The 21,407-nt window shown below is 33.0% G+C and overlaps 4 protein-coding genes across 6 annotated transcripts; 2 read left to right on the forward strand and 2 right to left on the reverse strand.

Annotated features, from left to right (window-relative positions):
- Positions 1-264: 264 nt before the first annotated feature.
- LOC109151315 (putative leucine-rich repeat receptor-like protein kinase At2g19210) lies at positions 265-13,115 on the forward strand. Of its 3 annotated transcripts, none has more exons than XM_019299271.1 (13): positions 265-410; positions 507-1,089; positions 5,042-5,538; positions 6,370-6,511; positions 8,126-8,197; positions 9,395-9,466; positions 9,681-9,758; positions 9,888-10,051; positions 10,409-10,644; positions 11,747-11,870; positions 12,031-12,093; positions 12,219-12,408; positions 12,533-13,115. In XM_019299271.1, the coding sequence occupies exons 1-13, from the start codon at positions 314-316 to the stop codon at positions 12,948-12,950; spliced, it is 2,736 nt and encodes a 911-aa protein (XP_019154816.1). In that variant the 5' UTR covers positions 265-313; the 3' UTR covers positions 12,951-13,115. The 3 variants fall into 3 exon arrangements, with proteins under 3 accessions (XP_019154816.1, XP_019154817.1, XP_019154818.1); XM_019299272.1 differs by having other exon boundaries at positions 10,415-10,644; XM_019299273.1 differs by having other exon boundaries at positions 516-1,089.
- A 2,869-nt stretch (positions 13,116-15,984) lies between these two features.
- LOC109151318 lies at positions 15,985-17,207 on the forward strand. The gene is made up of 2 exons (XM_019299277.1): positions 15,985-16,062; positions 16,502-17,207. The coding sequence occupies exons 1-2, from the start codon at positions 16,020-16,022 to the stop codon at positions 16,993-16,995; spliced, it is 537 nt and encodes a 178-aa protein (XP_019154822.1). The 5' UTR covers positions 15,985-16,019; the 3' UTR covers positions 16,996-17,207.
- Positions 17,208-17,705: 498 nt separating this feature from the next.
- On the reverse strand, positions 17,706-19,253 carry LOC109151316. The gene is made up of 3 exons (XM_019299275.1): positions 18,060-19,253; positions 17,819-17,983; positions 17,706-17,729 (listed from the first exon to the last, which is right to left on the reverse strand). The coding sequence occupies exons 1-2, from the start codon at positions 18,828-18,830 to the stop codon at positions 17,915-17,917; spliced, it is 840 nt and encodes a 279-aa protein (XP_019154820.1). The 5' UTR covers positions 18,831-19,253; the 3' UTR covers positions 17,706-17,729; positions 17,819-17,914.
- A 720-nt stretch (positions 19,254-19,973) lies between these two features.
- Positions 19,974-20,978, reverse strand: LOC109151319. The gene is made up of 2 exons (XM_019299278.1): positions 20,915-20,978; positions 19,974-20,469 (listed from the first exon to the last, which is right to left on the reverse strand). Exons 1-2 carry the CDS (start codon positions 20,955-20,957, stop codon positions 19,976-19,978), a joined length of 537 nt encoding a protein of 178 aa, XP_019154823.1. The 5' UTR covers positions 20,958-20,978; the 3' UTR covers positions 19,974-19,975.
- Between the last annotated feature and the right edge of the window lie 429 nt (positions 20,979-21,407).

A 21,407-nucleotide genomic window follows, 5' to 3' on the forward strand; every position in this document is an offset into this window, starting at 1 on the left:
ATAAAATTAACACATATCTTTTTTACTAAAACGCTGATGAGTGAATGTTGAGATCAATGCTCACTTTTTCAAGAAGGAATTGTTCTCATATGAGAACACACACCAAGACATTTAAAACTTACCCCACCAAGATATTTAGCATTTTGCATTGTCCATAATTAAATAAATTTAAAATTCCGAAAAAAAAAAAAGAAAAGAAAAGAAAGAAGACTTTATAGTACATAGTCTACTCACACCCAATTATCCATCTATATAAATATATAATGGGTGTAGAAACAAGCTAAGTTAATTAAGGTGCAGGAAGCTGAAAGTAATGGACAAGGCAGTAATGCAAGGCTATGTTCGAGTAGTGTTACTGCTGCTTTCTTGTTTTGCTCTCACAAATGTCGTCAACGGCCAGAATTCTGCAGGTTAGTTCATCAATTATATTCGTTCAACTACTATATATATATACCTCCGATCTCTAGCTGATTTTTGAATCACAATCTGATCATGTTTGTGCGCAGCTGTCTCAGAGTTCATAAGCATAGACTGCGGATTTGCAGAAGGAGGTAACTACCCCGAAGATGAAATCGGCGGCTTACTTTACCAGCCAGATAAAGACTTCTTAGAATCAGGCACCGGCATTAGCGCCACTATTGAGCAGGGCTACATCCACAACTATACCGCCCTAATTGGCAAGCCACTCTGGACACTCCGAAGCTTCCCAAACGGATCTCGAAACTGTTACAACTTAAGCTCCGCGCAGGCGAAAGGGAAGAGGGTGCTGGTTCGAGCCAGTTTCTTGTACGGGAATTATGACGGGAAGAATGAGATCCCCAGTTTCGAGCTTCATCTTGGAGTGGAACTGTGGGATCGGGTGAAATTGAAAGGCCCTTTGAATGTGGTAAGGAAAGAGATCCTGCACGTTCCGTCCTCCAATTTGTTGCATGTTTGCCTTGTGAACACGGGGGAGGGGACGCCTTTCATTTCGGCACTTGAGCTGCGCCCAATGAACGAGGCCGCCTATGCCACCAATGCATCCGCCGGTAAGAATGAGTCGTTGCTTCTTTACAGACGGAACAACTATGGTGGTCAATCTCTAATAAGGTAACTAATTCCTCAAATCAATCCCATTCTTTAATTTTAGGCACAAGTGTCAAATAAGCCCATCTACTACTCCGAAGTGTTCAATTTCCACCACAAACTAAATTAAGTGTCAAATAGATCCATCTACGAGTTAAATTTGTTCAATTGACTTTTTTACAGGTTAATAACAGGTTACATATTTAATTATTAAAATAAATAAATAAAATTAAAAAAAAAATACAGACACCGGCTGTCATCGCCGGACAGCCGGTGGCTGCCATTTCAAAGACAGTCTCGCCGGACAGCCACGACTGTCTAATATGAGGTCTAGATCTGGACCTCAAATGGCCTGGAACGAGGACCACGGCCATGTGGCCGCCCCGTTCCAGGCCATGGCCGTCCCCAGACAGCCATGGCCATCTAAAAAAAATTCGAATTTTTTTTAGACGGCCATGGCCTGGAACGGGGGCGGTGACCATGGCCGCCACCCTTGTTCCAGGCCGTTTGAGGTCCAGATCTGGACCTCATATTAGACAGCCGTGGCTGTCCGGCTGTCCTCGCCGGGCAGCCACGACTGTCCGGCTGTCCTCGCCGGGCAGCCACGACTGTCTTTGAAATGGCAGCCACCGGCTTCCGGTGAGGAAAGCCGGTGGCTGTATTCTTTTTTTTTTTTTTTTTTTAAATAATTTTTAAATTATTTTGAAATTATTTTTTTAATAATTGAATTGGTAATCTGCAAAAAAAGTCAATTATCTACAAAAAAAAAAAAAATTAATTGAACAAATTTAGTAGGTAAGTGTGGTTAATTAGCCTTTAATTTACTTCATGGTGGGAATTGAGCACTTGACAATAGTACATGGACCTATTTGACACTTCTCCCTTAATTTTATTTATGAGTATACTTCACTTCACTTTTTACTCTATTTTGTACTCCCTGCTAAAGTGTCATTATTTAATTGATTTAAATAACAAAATGAACCACTATTTTTCTTCATGCACTTAATTTATTGGCACAGATTGCGAGAGTTTATACTCATGGAAATACATATATCATTTTCCTTTATTTATTGCTTCCTGCAGCTGGGTCTACCTGTATGTGTTACATTTTTTTTTTTTTTTTAAACCTACTCCAGTACTCCCTCTGTTTCAATACAATCTTGAAGAAATCTATCTCAGTTTAGAAACCTGGAAAATTATTCATTTCTCAAAAATAATTTAATTTTTTAATATTTAACTTAAAATCAAAAAATTATCCTTTTCTATTTAGGACTAAAGATATTATTTGTTAAATAATAATAATAATAATAATAATAATAATAATAATAATAATAACAATTGTTACTCCGTATAAAATAATAATAATTATTTTTAACTTAAACTTAATTTTACTAAGATAAGTCAACTTTTCAACACATTTTTTCTTTTTAAAAAATTGTATAACAACTTTAAAATCAAATAATAATAATTTCATAATTAAATTTTTTTCCAAAACCAATTTTTATATTTTAGAAATCAAAATCCAAACTGGAGTTAAGCATTTTGTGCTTAGATGACACCTCTGTGACTTCCTTTGAAGAAATGTCACATGATCGAACCTCGATGGTGGGGTATTGGCTCTTTGAGCTACAATAATTAGAGAAAGTATAGAACAGAAACTACCTTGTAATAAAGTCAATAGTATTCCAAAAATAATCCAAACCATGGTGTCCATGGTTGTCAAATGGAACTGTAGTCATGGTTGAAAAAAATTATTAAACGCTCCTCCGATGCCCGAGAGGTGCTTAATCGACGCCTAGGCGCTCGTGTATTTTACTTCACCTAGACCACCAATTATAGTAATACGCTAGGCGGCCGGCCAGTGCCTAGGCAAAATTTTTTCAACACTGACTGTAGTAGAATTTAAATGATATTTTATGCTGTTATAATGAAACTAGTGTGTGTAAATGAAATTAAAGACAGAGCTCATCCAATCATGTATATTGTCAAAATAAACTGTAGTGTAATTAAAATGATACTTTAGTTATGCTATAATGAAATTAGTGTATGGAAAATGAAACTAAAATCTAGAGTACCTACGTCATGGTCCATGATAAAATTTGCCTACAATATTCAATTATTACTGTGTGGACCGTACTATCAAATAATGTACATTCAATACACAAATAATGTACTTTTTTATTATATTAAAAATGTCCATTATATATTCAGGAAAAAATACATTACTCTTGAGTACTGAAAGTTTTATATTATTTTGTATAATGCACATTCAATACACAAATAATATAATTTTGATATATTAAAAAGGAAAAATTGCATCATTAGTCCCTGAGTTATACCCAAGTTCCTACTCAGTCACTGAGTTATGACCGTATCCATTTTTAGTCTCTCAGTTATGAACGAAGTGACGCATTTGATCCCCAACCGTTAAAACTGACGGAAAATTAAAAAATATTTAAAATTTGAGGGGTAAAGTAGGAAATTCACATTTTATTCTCCTTCTTCTATAAAAATCACTTCCACAACATCATTTTCCACTTCTTAGCCTCTTATTTCAAGATTGTCCAATTCTAAAAGCATTTTAATAACTTTAGTATGACTTGTTAGGAACCTGACTCTCATATAACAAACTTAAGACTTAGCACAAACAAAGAAACACTTGATCATTATCTTCAATTCAGACGTGTGAAACACACTATCCTATCAATTTTTAATTTTCTTTACTAAGCAACAAAGGTAATTAAACCACTTTTGAGATACAAAAATGATGTTATTTCTCATATTGTTTTTATGATAAATTCACCAATGGAATAACTTGAGCTTTTTAATATGTAAAATTTTTTCATATGCAACTCAATAATCGTTTTTAGAAGTTACAAAAGTTTTTAGAAATTTCATAACTGAGTTTTAGATTCCTAATTTATTACTCTAGTTTTTAATAAGACAGAGGGGGTGATGGTATATATATAATATAATTTTCATATATTGTTAGGATATATGATTCTTGATTAAGTTACTGCAGAGCTTACGGAAGAATTTTACGTACTAAAAATCCAAGTTACTCCCTTGGTGAATTTGTCATAAAAATAACTGAGAAATTTGATATCTTCTTGTATTTCAAAAGTTATGGTTTAATTACCATTATGTTTAGTAAGGGAAATCAAAAATCTGATGGTGTGTTTTACATGCTTGAAGACAATGATCAACTGTTCTCTTGTTTGAACTGAGTCACAGGTTCCTTATACGAGACTCAGATTACTAACAAGTCATACGAAGATTATTGAATTGAAGAACCTTGAAATAGAATGCTAGGAAGTTGAAAATAATGTTGCAAAAGTGGTTTCAATATAAGAAATTGAATAAAATGTGAATTTTCTACTTTACCCCTCAAATTTAAATATTTTTTAATTTTTCCGTATGTTTTAACGGTCAAAGACCAAATGCGTCACTTCGCTCATAAGTCATAACTGATTAGGGATGGCAATTATACTCCCCGTCCCCGTCCCCGCGACCTCGTGCCCATCCCCATCCCCGTCCCCGGCGGAGAATTGAAAATACTCGCCATTCTCGTCCCCGCGGGAAATTAAGCGGGGACGGGGATTCCCCATTCCCCGTCAAAATGTTAAATAATTATAATTTTTAATAATAAAATTTTTAAAATCTAATTCCTCGTTCCCGTTCCCGTTCCTCGAAAATTTTTCCCATACTCGTCTCTGTCGGGGTGGGGATCGGGGATCCCCATCGGAGGCGGGACACATTGCCATCCCTATAACTGATGGACTAAAAGTGGATAAAACGGTCATAATTCAGGAATTGAGTCCTCACTATCATTATAATTCAGGGACGAAACTCGCTATTTTCCTTACTAAAAATTGTATTTTTTGTTATGGTTGAGGCTGATACAACATTGGGTTAGCAGAACTGAATTGCGATGATCTGCAAGTGAAAGTATGTTAATTGGATGATGGTTTGGTAGGTACCCAGATGATATCAGAGATCGGGTGTGGTACCCATATCCTGCTCCTCAAAACGGGACCGTTATAACATTAAGCCCAATCCCACCAAGCCCAGGGCAGGGAATACCTAAGAACGTATTCGAAGTGCCTTCCAACGTCATGGAAACAGCCATCTCAAATAAGGAAACGGGAGGGAAAGTATTGACATTTTCTTGGGATCCAGAAGACTCGACAACCAATTATTATGTGTACATGCATTTCGCTGAGGTAATGAGGTTGCCACAGAACCAAACCCGAGTTTTCAACATTTTAATGAACAATAAGAAGTGGTACGAGGAGCCGGTATCCCCGAGTTATTGGAACACCACCACTATATTCATGACCAGACCTGCATTTCAGTCAAAATGGGAAATTCAATTCGTCAAGACTGAGAGTTCCACCCTCCCACCGCTCATCAACGCCGTCGAAATTTATACGGTTAAAAGATTCTTGAAATCACAAACCCGCGAAAATGATGGTAAGTTTAATTAATTAATTGTCAATTATAAGCTTTAAACTTGGCCTCAAATTATAGCATCAACCAAAAACCTGGACCCTATTTTAATAATACACTTTATATTATTCTTTCCAAAGATTGAACCCCAACCGAGAGGATGTAAATCATGGTAACTCGACATTTGCTTACTGCGCACAAGGAGCCCCCTCACTTTAAGAGGTTGCTCCCACACTGTGGCTGGTGAGACTCAATCCTTGGTCATTCTTTTCAAACTTCACTTTTATGACCAGTTGAGCTGCTCATGCAGACATACACATTATATTATGTATTTACAGTTAACAGTTAACTGGTATTTGACCCTATTTGCTGAGTCATTGAGTCACCATGATTTATATCCCACCAAATGCTCTTTTTTAATTTGTCAGGGTGTGGGGGGGCGTTGAAGTTAGGAATTCAACCTTTTGGAGAAGTTAACTATTTTTGCATATGTAAACAAATTAAAAGCACATCACATGCATGATAATTACAGACATATATATAAAATGACAAATATAGATGCATAAATTATTAAATACAAATATAAAATATGTTAACTGTAGACAGATAACATGTTAACTGTAGTTAACATATTCTATACTTACAATTAATAATTTATGTGTTTGTAATTACCATGTTATGTATCTTTAATTAGTTTATCGGTATTGAAATTATAATTAATTAAAAGTACAAAATTTATTAACTGTAAACACATAATTTTTGAATTAGAATTTACAATACAATATGAACCTGGTTCGGGATATAACAATTGGTCAAACTCAACTTGCGCTAACCACCTCGATTTTAAATAATTAGTCCAGGCTATGGTGAATATGAAGGCAAGTTATAGATTGAAGCGGGACAATTGGGTAGGAGATCCTTGTCTGCCTGAAGCATACGTATGGGAAGGGCTCCATTGCAGCTATAATGATAATGATCCCCCCATCATCACACACTTGTAAGCTTCTATCATTTCCCTAAATTCATTATATATCAATGGAATAATATACACATTAATTTTTTTTTTTTCACACTCTGACAAATTGATTCCATTTTATCAAAAAATATAACAAATAGGTTGAGTTGTTCATGAACAAACCCCGATCAGCTATAATAATAATTGTCTTTGTCTTCGAGTGCTTATATATGTTTTGTTTCGATCAATATACAGTTTTTTCTTTGAGTGCACAAGTTTGGCATTCGAATCTATATTTCTATGCCTTCCCGTGCACAATTTTTTGTCTTCAGTGTTTAATTATATATGCCGCCAATAATATTTATTATATCTTTTGTCTTCTTTTTAATAACATATAATGAGATCTACAAATGATTTATAAAGGTAGTTGCTTCAATAACACTTAAAGTTGAATAACTCTCCTTTTTGACATTCTAAATTGCATCAATTGCACATCTTTGTGCCTTCAAGTGCATAATTATGTGTCAATTTTATTATATCTTTTGTCTACTTTTCAACAACGTATATATAATTAAATTTCTAATGAAATTAGAGAGATTTACCAACAATTTGTAAGGGTAATTGCTTCAATAATACTTAAGGTGAATAACTCTCCTTTGCTTCAATAATACTTAAGTTGAATAATTCTCCTTTTTGGTACCATAATTGCTTCAATTACACATCTTTGTACCTTCGAGTGCAGAATTCTAGCCTTCAAGTTTACATTTTGTATTGAATTTTTAAAAGAGCCATTAATCATACTTATCTACACTTTCGCACTTGAGATGCTCTTCGCACCTGATCCTAATCTCACAGACACACACGGATGTATGTATGTATACTTTAAGATTTGAAACTTTAACTTGTGAGTTAAGAATTATTACCTTTATCAATGCAACACATTAAACATTTTGAACAAATTTCATGTGCTTATATATAATGTATGTTTAGATAATTAGATTTTTTTACCCGTACGGATTTAGCTCAATAGTTTAGTAGGCAGTATTTGGGAGAAGTGACCAATGTTGTGCGGACCGGCATTTGGCCCTGTTTACTAAACCATTGAGTCACTGTGATTTATGTCCAAAGTGGACAGATTTCTTGTGCGCACCGACATTTGGCCCTGTTTACTAAACCATTGAATCACTGTGATTTACATCCTCCCACATGTTCTGTCGAGTCGGAGTGTGGGGGGTCCTTAGGGTTGGGGATTCAACCTTTTGGGAGAACAAGATAATTAGATTTTTTTTTTTTTTGAAAAGATAATTAGATTTTAATTTGTAATTTGTACTTATTTTCGCAAGATAACCTAACCTATTATAGTTGATGTCAAACTAGTTCATGAACAGTGTGGGCCACTATTATAGCCATTCAGGTTAATTCAACTCAATCCAGTTGTAATCTCTATTTAAAAAAAAAAAAATATATTTTTGGATGTTAAGTATTGAATTTCTAGTATAATATATAGTTGGAATTGAAGGTATGAAAAAGTTAATCTAATTTTATTTAAAAGTGTATATAAATTCAAGCGTGAAATAATATTTTGTACATCTGTATATATTGAACTGAGGCACTGAGCCACAAATAAATACATTGTTTGCATTGGTGAATTATTAGGAATCTGTCCGCAAGTGGATTGGCCGGCAACATTTCTCTTAGCATATCCAATCTTATATCCCTAGAGTACTTGTAAGTAAATCACATTCACACTTTTATTATTATTATTATTATTATTATTATTATTATTATTATTATTATATATATATATATATATATATATATATATATATATATATATATATATATATATATATATATATATATATATATATATATATATATATATATATAGGGATGCACTCAGGTGCGAATAAGTGCCCAGGAAGGAAATGCGAACGAATCAGCGCGCGACACGTGTCCAGATTTAATAAATTTAAAAAAAAACGCGGTGGTATTTTCGTAAATAATTGAACATCGAGGTGCAAGTAAAATCACTTACAAGTGCACCTACTTTCACCTATAAGTGCATGTAATTTTGCCTTGTTAGCATTCACTTCCTGCAAACATTCATGCACTTGGGTGTGTTTACAACTATAGGTGCAACTATTTATAACTATAGGTGCAACTACTTATAACTATAGGTGCAACTATTTATAACTATAGGTGCAACTACTTATAACTATAGGTGCAACTATTTTGCCTTGTTAGCATTCACTTCCTGCAAACATTCATGCACTTGGGTGTGTTTACAACTATAGGTGCAACTATTTATAACTATAGGTGCAACTACTTATAACTATAGGTGCACCTACTTTCACCTATAAGTGCATGTAATTTTGTCTTGTTAATATTCATTGATTTGAGTTCAGTTGGTAGTAATACCCCTGAAAACCACTCGCAAGCATTCATGCACCTAGGTGCAACTACTTATAACTATGTGTGCAACTACTTAGAACTATAGGTGCAACTACTTATAACTATATGTGCACTTAGTATTGATGCTCCGGGTAAATTTTTTACTTGGACCTATAATACATTTTACATGCACTTGTAATACATTTTACTTGCACTTCGATGTTCAATTATTTACGAAAATGCCACCGCGCTTTTAAAAAAAATCAGTGTTTCTCATCCATTAGATCTGGACACATGGACGGACAGAATCCATTCCTATTTCGCTCCTGGGCAAAGCATTCGCACCTGAGTGCGATTATATATATATATATATATATATATATATATATATATATATATATATATATATATATATATATATATATATATATATATATATATATATTAATTTGAGAGATTCATGTTTTCATAGTTTAATGTATAATTTATTGATTATAAATTATAATATTATTATTCTCTTTCTTTTTACAGGGATTTATCCAATAATGGCTTGACTGGACAAGTACCTAATTTTCTAAGTCAATTGTCATCTTTAAAAGTCTTGTAAGTGGTTAATTTCTTCACACTAGCAAGGGTCATACTTAACTTTGTAATAATATGGTTAAAGTTAAAAAATAATTGTCTCTATATACATCAATTATTCTTGCCATTACCTAGTAATTGTCAAATACAATGCTCCTTTTAGTAAATATAGTTGCTAAATATTTTAAATGAGCAATAATTACATATATTTGGTTTTTTTTTGTATAATTTGCAGAAACTTAACTGGGAATCACTTCTCGGGTCCAATTCCACAAGAGCTTATAGAAAGAACCAAAAATGGATTAATACTAAGGTTTGTCTTCGTGAAGCTATTGTTGTCTAATAATCAAGTTACTTTTACTTGTGAATAACATCATAGACGATACAAGTACAATATAAACGCAATAGTTTAACTGATTACCATAAAATTGAAAATGATTAGAATTGAAGGTTATGAGGCTACTTGTGGACCAAACAATTGTGATGATGATAAAACAACATCGAAGAAATTTGTCGTTCCAATGGTTGCACTTGTTATTATAACTTTCATCCTCTTGACTGCCTTGCTTCTCCTCTGCTGGCGACAAAAAAGGAAGAGAAACCAAGGTAATTATTATAACAAAATGCAATTAGTATATTGTGCACTTGAATTAATCATGGATGATACATACTAGCCTTAATATATTAATAAATACTAGCTCATAAGTGGTAAATTACATAATGTCTACTTTCTAGATATTACAATAATATTTAGTTTGAATATTTACACGGTATTTTTGGATATTATGTATTGTACTTGCACAAATTATACATTTTACTTTGGTTGTATGTACATTTTGTTTATCCAATTTATACATTTTGTTTGTCAAAATACATCATTATATATCTCCCTATACACTTATTCGTATTGTGTAATAACTATTATTTGAATAATGATTCTTTTTGTTTAACATTTTGATTGAAAAATAGTGCGCATGGGTGCAAAATCTGATAGGAAAGATGGCTTTAATGTGGAGTCAAAGAATAAAAGTTTTACATATTCAGAAATTCTGAATATCACCAAAAATTTTAAAAGGGTTCTTGGAGAAGGAGGTTTTGGAACTGTGTATCATGGTTGTTTAGGGGATGACATTCAAGTGGCGATTAAGGTGTTATCTCAATCATCTGTCCAAGGTTACCATGAGTTTCAAACTGAGGTAAATTATTATTATTATTATTATTATTATTTTGAAATTGTACTACTTTTCATTTTTATTTTTCACTTTTCCTTTCAAAATATTTAACAATATTAATGGAAACCATTGTGAGTAAAAAAATATATATAGAGTCAATTTTATATTATTGTAAATTTTCAAGTTTATAATATTTATAAAATGAGTTAATACCCAAAATCGTCCTCGACTATAGTGGTTTTTCTCAATTTCGTCCTAAACGACTTTGGTGACCTAATACCGTCCCAAACTTTTGTGTTTCGCTCAATTTAGTCCCAGACTTTTGTGTTTTTGCTCAATTTAGTCCCTCATTTGTTATTCTGTCCATTTGGTGTTAAATAAATAGACAATTCAGTAATTTTAATATTGGCATCTCTTTACTCATAGACATGTGAACTGCGAAATCCTTTTTTTTTACGAATTACTCCCAGAATTACTCCTAAAACTGCGAATATAAAATTTGATTTGCAGGTCCGGGAGTAATTCTGGGCGTAATTCGTACAAGAAAGAGGAATTTCTCACTTCACAAGTTGAAAGTAAAGAGAGATCAATATTGACGTTACTGAATTGTCCCTTTATTTAACACCAATTTGACGAATAACAAATGGAGGACTAAATTGAACGAAACACAAAAGTCTGGGACGATATTAGGTCACCAAAGTCGTTTAGGACGAAATTGAGAAAAACCACTATAGTCGAGGACGATTTTGAGTATTAACTCTTTATAAAATTGACACAACCCCTAGCCCTTACTCAATTGTTGATCTATCCAAATGATTGGATCATTTCATTTCTTACTTATTTTTATTTTTATTTTTATTTTTACTTTGAGCCTATTCTGTCATTAATCTTCACACACACACACACACACACACACACACACACACACACATATATATATATATATATATATAATTGACAATGTATTTTTTTTTTACTAAAATCTGTAACCATTGATGAACCATGATGGAAAATAAGATCCGTCCTCATTTTTAAAAGAGGACCTTGTTAATCCTGCCCATATATAATAATAATAGATAAATAATAAATAATAATAATAATAATAATATGCTACCCTTTGATCACAGGTGAGCTTCTAACAAGAGTCCATCATCGAAATTTAACTTCACTAGTTGGATATTGTTACGAGGGTACAAACACTGCTCTGGTTTATGAGTTCATGGCTAATGGAAACCTGAGAGATATGTTGTCAGGTACAAAGATACATATAATTTTTAACTCAAAAGATTATGGCAATATAATCAAATACATATGATTTTTAACCCACTTTGATGTATTATTTTAAATTAAAAAAAAAAAAAAACAAATTGAACAAGTAATAAGAACATCTTTTATATATGGTCTTTAATGCAGAGAGAACTAGTCATGTTTTGAGCTGGATAGAAAGACTCCAGATTGCAATGGATGCTGCACAAGGTCAAGTCCCTTTACCATGCATATTTTATTTGTAGCATTATATTCACTATTATTTCTTTATTGTTATTGCAATTGTTGTTATTGTACTATTAATTTGATATTTGTATTTCTGTAATATTGATCAGGGTTGGATTATTTGCACAATGGATGTAAACCACCTATAATTCATAGAGATGTGAAAACTACCAACATTCTTCTAAATGAGAAACTACAAGCAAAAATAGCAGATTTTGGACTATCCAGGACTTTTGCGGTCGAAGAAAAATCCTATGTTTCCACTAAGGTTGTTGGTACTCCAGGATACCTTGATCCAGAGTAAGTTTTGCAATTTAATTGTTTGAAGTGATTGACAAATATCAAATACATACAAGTCAACAATCCAAAATTTTTGATTATTTAGTGACGAAAGTTTTTTTTTTTTTTTTCTTTCCCTTTTTAGGTACTTTGAATCTCGTAGGTTGACAGAAAAGAGTGACGTCTTTAGTTTTGGAATCGTTATCTTGGAGTTGATCTCAGGAAGGCCGACGGTGATAATGAATGACAAGAAACCACACATTATACAATGGGTTAACTTCTTCGTAGAAACGGGAGACATAAGGAAGATCATTGATCCTAAGCTGAAGGGAGAATTTGAGGTGGATTGTGTGTGGAAAGCATTAGAGCTTGCAATGGCTTGTGCTTCTCCTACTTCAAACAGAAGACCAAACATGGACTACGTTGTCACAAAATTGAAGGAATGCTTGAGTGCTGAGAAGGCGAGAAAAGACGAAGGGAATGATGATCAAGTATTTTATTCGGAACAAGTATTAGAACTTATGCCCATTGCTCCAGACAATAGCATTATTGGTCCTAGATAGGAAAATAAATGGACATGAAGATTTTTACTCTGGTCTATAGATGGATATTCATATATTCATATATTTGTTATTTTGATCTTTGTCTTCTTAAACACAAATTGTAATTTTGGATATTTACTTTTGTTATAAACTATATCAATAGGACAAGCAATAATTATATTGTAACTTGGTACAACAAAGATTGGGATATTTATTGTTTGATCTTGGATCAGGGGTATTCATGATTAGGTACAGGGGTTTGGTTTGAAGATCTAAAACAAGGATTATCAAGTGATAATTATTAGGACTATGTTATCCATATTAGACTAGGACTATATTATTCGCGTTAGACTAGGATTCTATCTAGTCTCTGTGGATTTTGCACCCTCAAAGACTGATGTGTCTCTTTTTATCTATTCTCGTGATAATGTTCATCTTTATTTCCTGGTATATGTTGATGACATTTTGATTATGGGGTCTGACTCAGACCGTGTTATTGCTCTTATTGATAAATTGGCACTTGAGTTTAAAGTTCGTGATATGGGTGTGCATTCTTTATTTTTGAAAATTGAAACTGTCCCGTTATCTGGTGATATGCTTTTATCTCAACAACGGTACATGAAGGATATTTTCAAATGTGCTGGCATGGTGGACTGTAAGCCAGTGGTCACGCCTGTCTCTGCCGCGAAAACCGCCGACGATGTTGCCACTCCCTATGCCGATCCAACACAATACAGAAGTCTTGCTGGTGCTCTCCAATATATTACGGTAACTCGTCCTGATCTATCTTATGATGTTAATCTCTTGTGTCAACATATGCATGCTCCCACTACTACGGACTGGGCCTCTCTAAAAAGAGTCCTGCTATATATCAAAGGCACCCTGCATTTTGGTCTGCGTATTTCTCGGTCTGCATCGATGAATATTCACGCCTATTCTGACTCAGACTGGGTTGACGATCCGAATGATCGCAAGTCTACTAGTGGTTTTGATGTGTTCTTGGGGAGTAATCTTATATCTTGGGTCTGTCGGAAGCAACGGACAGTGGCACGTTCTTCAACTGAAGCAGAATACAAGGGTCTGGCTAATGTATCTGCTGAGGTTACATGACTTGTTTCTCTGCTACACGAGATCAGCATCCCACCTGCGTTCCTTCCTCGACTATGGTGTGATAATTTGGGAGCTACTTACCTATGTGCCAATCCAGTGCTTCATGCCCGCACGAAGCACATTGGGGTTGATTATCATTTTGTTCGCAATAAAGTAGCCAAAAAGGAGTTGGAGGTGCACTTTATTTCAACCAAGGATCAACTAGCAGATATCTTCACCAAGTCTCTTTCGTCTATCCGTTTTAATTCTCTCCGTGACAAGCTCAATGTTTTGGCTAGCCAACCTTGTGCTTGAGGGGGAGTATTAGGACTATGTTATCCATATTAGACTAGGACTATATTATTCGTGTTAGACTAGGATTCTATCTAGTACCTATATATTTGCTCTCTGTACTCTCAGACATTATGATTGAATACAACACAATTATATTCTCATCATAATGACTTTTGTTATATTTCTTGGTGGCACTAAGAGTCAAAAGAATGTTACGATTACAGAGCGGAGTATATTGTAATAATAAAATTTCATTATTTTTAATGTGAATCCTGTTGAGATTCAGATTAAAGGGTGTGTTTGGTTCGTACATGGGAATCGGAATGGGTATCAAATACTTGGTAATAGTAATGGGTTTTAGTGAAAGTATTTTGCATGTTTGGTAGTAGGGTGGAATGTGAATGATTATCAATAATTTTGTTTGAACAAAAAAAATAAAAATATTGTAGATTCATAAAATTTATAATGTAGATTCATAATTTCTGTACTGTAGATTCATAATTTCTATACTGCACATTCATAATTTATGTACTGTAGATTCATAATTTCTATACTGTAGATTCATAAAATTTATAATGTAGATTCATAATTTATATACTGGACATTCATAATTTCTGTACTGTAGATTCATAATTTGATAACTATGTGTTCATAATTTGATAACTATACAGTTTAAAAATTATAAATCTACAGAAATTATGAATGTACAGTATATAAATAATGAATCTACAGTACTCTCGCTCTCTGTACTCTCAGACATTATGATTGAATACAACACAATTATATTCTCATCATAATGACTTTAGTTATATTTCTTGGTGGCACTAAGAGTCAAAAGAATGTTACGATTACAGAGCGGAGTATATTGTAATAAAATTTCATTATTTTTAATGTGAATCCTGTTGAGATTCAGACTAAAGGGTGTGTTTGGTTCGCACATGGGAATCGGAATGGGTATCAAATACATGATAATAGTAATGAGTTTTAGTGAAAGTATTTTGCATGTTTGGTAGTAGGGTGGAATGAGAATGATTATCAATAATTTTGTTTGAACAAAAAAAAATATATATTGTAGATTCATAAAATTTATAATGTAGATTCATAATTTCTGTACTGTAGATTCATAATTTCTATACTGCATATTTATAATGTCTGTATTGTAGATTCATAATTTCTATACTGTAGCTTCATAAAATTTATAATGTAGATTCATAATTTCTATACTGCACATTCATAATTTCTGTACTGTAGATTCATAATTTGATAACTATGTGTTCATAATTTGATAACTATACAGTTTAGAAATTAGGGAAAATGACACTTTTTCCCCCTGTGTTGTTTACATATAGCATATTTTCTCCCTGTGTTGTTTATGTAACCACTTTATTCCCCTCAATTGTTTTTTAAGTGGCTATTTTCCCCCCTCTCCGTTAAATAAGTGTTAGGGTTGTTAAATATGAGGGTAAAAATGGCATTTCACTTCTTATTATTATTATTATTATTATTATTATTATTATTATTATTATTATTATTATTATTATTATTATTATTATTATTATTAATGGATCGGAAGGGCCGTTCACCGCCATCAACCACTCTCTAATTACCTGATTCCCTCTCTAGTCTCTTCTACCATTGATTTTAACCTTAATTCTCTAAAATCTTGCAAAGAACACGCAGAAGCAATCGGAAGAAACTAGCGCAACCATGAGTAGCAGGAGGGTGCTTGGATTGGATAAAACTCCAAACTGTAAGTTTTTTTCTTGAAACCTTATATTTTCATTGTACTTGTATATGAGTATATTCTAAGAAATTAAAGATTGAAAATTTTCGAAATGGGAGATTTGGATAGTGCAATTTGTATGGCTGCTTATCCATATTTGTTTGTTTGTTTGTTTTTTTTTTTTTTTTGCTGAAAAACAAAGCTTCAAGAATTTGTAAAATGAGATCAGAGTGTCATGTTGCCGTAATAATGCCGTAATAGGGATCAAAATTTTTGTTTATGTTTTCAGGGATGTGTGTTTATTCTCTTATTTGTTTAACAGGGAGTGTCATGTTGCCTATTTTTATTTTTTTTAAAAAACTTTAAAGTATTTGTTTATGTTTCCTGGACTTGTGATATATCTCTTTTTTATTTACTTATTTTAGTATTCTAAATATTGTATTACTATTTTGCTATTATTTCTTAGATGTTGGGGAAGATGAGTATGTGTACACTATAAAGCTATATTATGGAGGTGTTCTAGTTGTACATCCTTATTTAGACTATTTGGGAGGAAAGGTGGAATATTTTGATTATTGGCCTGGTGATCATGGTTCTATGTTAGGTTTAAGACAAATGATTAAATCATTGAGATATGATGATAGAAAAGTTCAATTTTGGTATAAATATGGGGATTGCACCTCACTTAAAATAAGGAGAATAGATAGAGATAAGGATGTGATTGACCTTAATTTTGAGATACCTAAAAACAAAGAAGTAGAGATAATTGTTGAGCATTTGGAGAAGGAAAACTGGAACTATGATGTTAATGTAGACTACTACATTGATGAAGAGTTGCAGAAGATATATGAGAGGGTGAAATGTCATGATAATAGCAAAGAATTAGAGGTTGAATCACAGAAGTATGCAAGTATGGAAGAGAAGAAAATCAGTTTGGTGCTACAAACAATACTGCAATAGAAGAGAATCAGTTTGGTGCTAGATTTGAAGAAGATGATGAAATGGACTATGTAATTTCTGAAGATGAACTTAGAAGGTTATCTTCTGATTCAGAAACTGAGTCTGCAAAACCTTCTTTAGTTTATAGGGAAGGGGATGTGAAGAAACCAGTGTTCCAATGGCAAGTACACATGATTTTTTCTAATCACAAAGAATTTAAGTGGGCAGTTGAATGTTATGCAGCTGAATTTAAGTGGGCAGTTGCATCAATAATTCGTGGAGTACGCCCGAATTAAAGAGTTTCCCTCAGTCATTATTGATGCAGTAAAAATGTAAAATGCACAATTATATTGCAAACCAAAGTCCTTAAATACACATAAATTCAGTTACTTTCCAGCTTTCATTATAAAATGCAAAATACAACCATTTCTCAAAAATTACCTGACATTTTTTATCATAAAAAAACAAACTATGATTTAAACACATCGTTGATTTTTACACTTCTAATTGAAGTCAGAATATATAAAATAGAAGTGCAGACCAACAAAAAAAAAAAAAAAAATTAGACCAAAAATCCAAAATGCATTAAAAAGTTGTATCCAAAATACATTCTTTAGATATTCTATTTTCTAATGACTTCTGAAAGATAATGTTGCTTCATATTGGCTTTCCTTGGCTGCTTACAAAGATCAGATATTTGAACGCGCATAGCTGCATTGACTATCTACAGGTGGAGGTTGAGAGCTACTAAATACCTGCAAATTGTTAGCTTGATATTTAACAAACTTAACTAAAGATTAAAAGTTATTATATTGAAAATTCTGTTAATGATAAGTAACATTACTTCATGTTGGTGACCATATTGCATCAATGGAAAGTTCATATCTCCATAGAATTGTTGTTGAACTTGCTGAACTACCACTGGAATTGAATTCTGATATCATTGTTCATCTACCATTGTAATTGAATTCTCATCCCTATGGATTTGTTGTTGAACTTGTTGAGAACTCTGCATGCACATTAAAAGATTAAGACAGTTTATAGTACACTAGAAAAAATGTTTGAGAACTTAACAAATGTTATACCGATGTTGTAGGAGTTTTGTTTTTGTTACAAGTGGATTTGTTGTGGCCTGTTTTTCCACACACTGAGCACCTCTTTTTCTGCCCCTTCTTTCGCAATTTTGTTGTGGACTTGCTGGTTTCCTTCTCTGCTTTATCTCTTTTTCTGAGTTTCTTAGGTCTACCGGGTTGTGCTTTGTATTTGGGAGGAAGAGGTGGTGGTAAACCAGTTTTTGGCCACATTTCAGAAGAAGTTATGGGCATGATAGCATGCTCATAGGTGCTGAGATATGATTCTACTGTGTAACAATGGTGTGTATAATCTTCTGGTGAACCCCCTTCCCACCAAACGGCTGAAATGGCATGAGAACATGGAATGCCAGTTAAATCCCATCTTCTGCAACTGCAAATATGTTTGCTTAAATCCACCTTAAACAATTTGACATTACCATCTTCAATTTGGAACAGACCACCAATGGATTTGTAAACTCTCATTTCAGTTGCTTTATCTTTATTTTCCTTAATTATCTTCATAATTTTTGGACAGATTTTAAATGGATGAGATCTCATCTTATCTCTATTGGCCTGCATTCTGGTCATTAGGTGAATTCTCAAAGATTCTAACATCGTCAAGATAGGTTTATCCCTTGCATTTAATATAGAACTATTGTAGGATTCACATAGGTTATTCAATAACATGTCACACTTAATAAAAGTGTTGAAAAAAGCTCTACAATAATGCCTAGGACTCCTTTCACTTAACCACTCTACTGCTTTTGGATTCAACAGTGCCATTGAATCAATATTTTTCTTAAATTCAGCTTCTGTTGTTGATTTACAAACTGCCCAAAAAGCTTGTTTTAGTAGCTGCCCAGAGAAACCATCCTTCACAAAGTTTTGATGTAAATGTCTTGCACAAAACCTATGTTATATTTCAGGAAATAGTTCATCAACAGCAGGTAATAGCCCTTTTTGTTTATCAGAAATGAAAGTCCAAGCATGAGGGTTATTTGAAATTTTTAGATCATTATCTAATAAACTTAGAAACCATTTCCAACTCTCTTTCAATTCTCCTTCAACCACTGCAAAGGCAATTGGATACATACCATTATTCGCATCAACACCAACTGCTGAAAGTAGCTGCCCACCTCGTTGATATCCCTTTAGATGACAACCATCAACCCCGATAAGTAGCCTACAACCCTTTAAAACCCCTTCTTTACAGCCTGCATAACATATATATAACCTTTTGAACCTACACCTATCACGTACTCTATCATTTTCATCTAAGTCACTGATGACACTGCTGGCTGGATTACATCGTTTCAACTCCTCACAATAATCCCTCAGTAATTCAAATTGCTGACTTTGAGTGCCAGTCAATGCTTGCTTTGCTTTTTTCTTTGCTCTATACGTTTGGTACTTTGACACTTGGCATTTCAAATCTCTTTGCACATGCTTCTGAAACTTTATCCTACCCCATTTGTCATCATCTTTTAATTCCTCTTTATAAAATTTGGCCAGGAAACCTGAACGAATGGTTTTGTTCTCATTTTGGCTTGGACATGTGTGTTCTAGCATAATTGTCTTAAGTGTAAAGGCAGAAGTAGGGTTACTTCTTGAAGCATACATATACCACTTACAATGATCAACCCTACATTTGGCAATTACTTTCCCAGCTTCATTCTTGACAAACTTCACTGCCCTCTTGTTCATAGCTGCATAACATTCAACTGCCCACTTAAATTCTTTGTGATTAGAAAAAATCATGTGTACTTGCCATTGGAACACTGGTTTCTTCACATCCCCTTCCCTATAAACTAAAGAAGGTTTTGCAGACTCAGTTTCTGAATCAGAAGATAACCTTCTAAGTTCATCTTCAGAAATTACATAGTCTATTTCATCATCTTCTTCAAATCTAGCACCAAACTGATTCTCTTCTATTGCAGTATTGTTTGTAGCACCAAACTGATTTTCTTCTCTTCCATACTTGCATACTTCTGTGATTCAACCTCTAATTCTTTGCTATTATCATGACATTTCACCCTCTCATATATCTTCTGCAACTCTTCATCAATGTAGTAGTCTACATTAACATCATAGTTCCAGTTTTCCTTCTCCAAATGCTCAACAATTATCTCTACTTCTTTGTTTTTAGGTATCTCAAAATTAAGGTCAATCACATCCTTATCTCTATCTATTCTCCTTATTTTAAGTGAGGTGCAATCCCCATATTTATACCAAAATTGAACTTTTCTATCATCATATCTCAATGATTTAATCATTTGTCTTAAACCTAACATAGAACCATGATCACCAGGCCAATAATCAAAATATTCCACCTTTCCTCCCAAATAGTCTAAATAAGGATGTACAACTAGAACACCTCCATAATATAGCTTTATAGTGTACACATACTCATCTTCCCCAACATCTAAGAAATAATAGCAAAATAGTAATACAATATTTAGAATACTAAAATAAGTAAATAAAAAAGAGATATATCACAAGTCCAGGAAACATAAACAAATACTTTAAAGTTTTTTAAAAAAAATAAAAATAGGCAACATGACACTCCCTGTTAAACAAATAAGAGAATAAACACACATCCCTGAAAACATAAACAAAAATTTTGATCCCTATTACGGCATTATTACGGCAACATGACACTCTGATCTCATTTTACAAATTCTTGAAGCTTTGTTTTTCAGCAAAAAAAAAAAAAAAAAAAAAACAAACAAACAAACAAATATGGATAAGCAGCCATACAAATTGCACTATCCAAATCTCCAATTTCGAAAATTTTCAATCTTTAATTTCTTAGAATATACTCATATACAAGTACAATGAAAATATAAGGTTTCAAGAAAAAAACTTACAGTTTGGAGTTTTATCCAATCCAAGCACCCTCATGCTACTCATGGTTGCGCTAGTTTCTTCCGATTGCTTCTGCGTGTTCTTTGCAAGATTTTAGAGAATTAGGGTTAAAATCAATGGTAGAAGAGACTAGAGAGGGAATCAGGTAATTAGAGAGTGGTTGATGGCGGTGAACGGCCCTTCCGATCCATTAATAATAATAATAATAATAATAATAATAATAATAATAATAATAATAATAATAATAATAATAATAATAATAATAATAATAATAATAATAATAATAAGAAGTGAAATGCCATTTTTACCCTCATATTTAACAGCCCTAACACTTATTTAACGGAGAGGGGGGAAAATAGCCACTTCAAAAACAATTGAGGGGAATAAAGTGGTTACATAAACAACACAAGGAGAAAATATGCTATATGTAAACAACACAGGGGGAAAAAGTGTCATTTTCCCTAATAATAATAATAATAATAATAAGTGAAATGC

This window comes from Ipomoea nil, unplaced genomic scaffold (assembly GCF_001879475.1).
Source record: "Ipomoea nil cultivar Tokyo-kokei standard unplaced genomic scaffold, Asagao_1.1 scaffold2283, whole genome shotgun sequence".
Taxonomy (NCBI): domain Eukaryota; kingdom Viridiplantae; phylum Streptophyta; class Magnoliopsida; order Solanales; family Convolvulaceae; genus Ipomoea; species Ipomoea nil.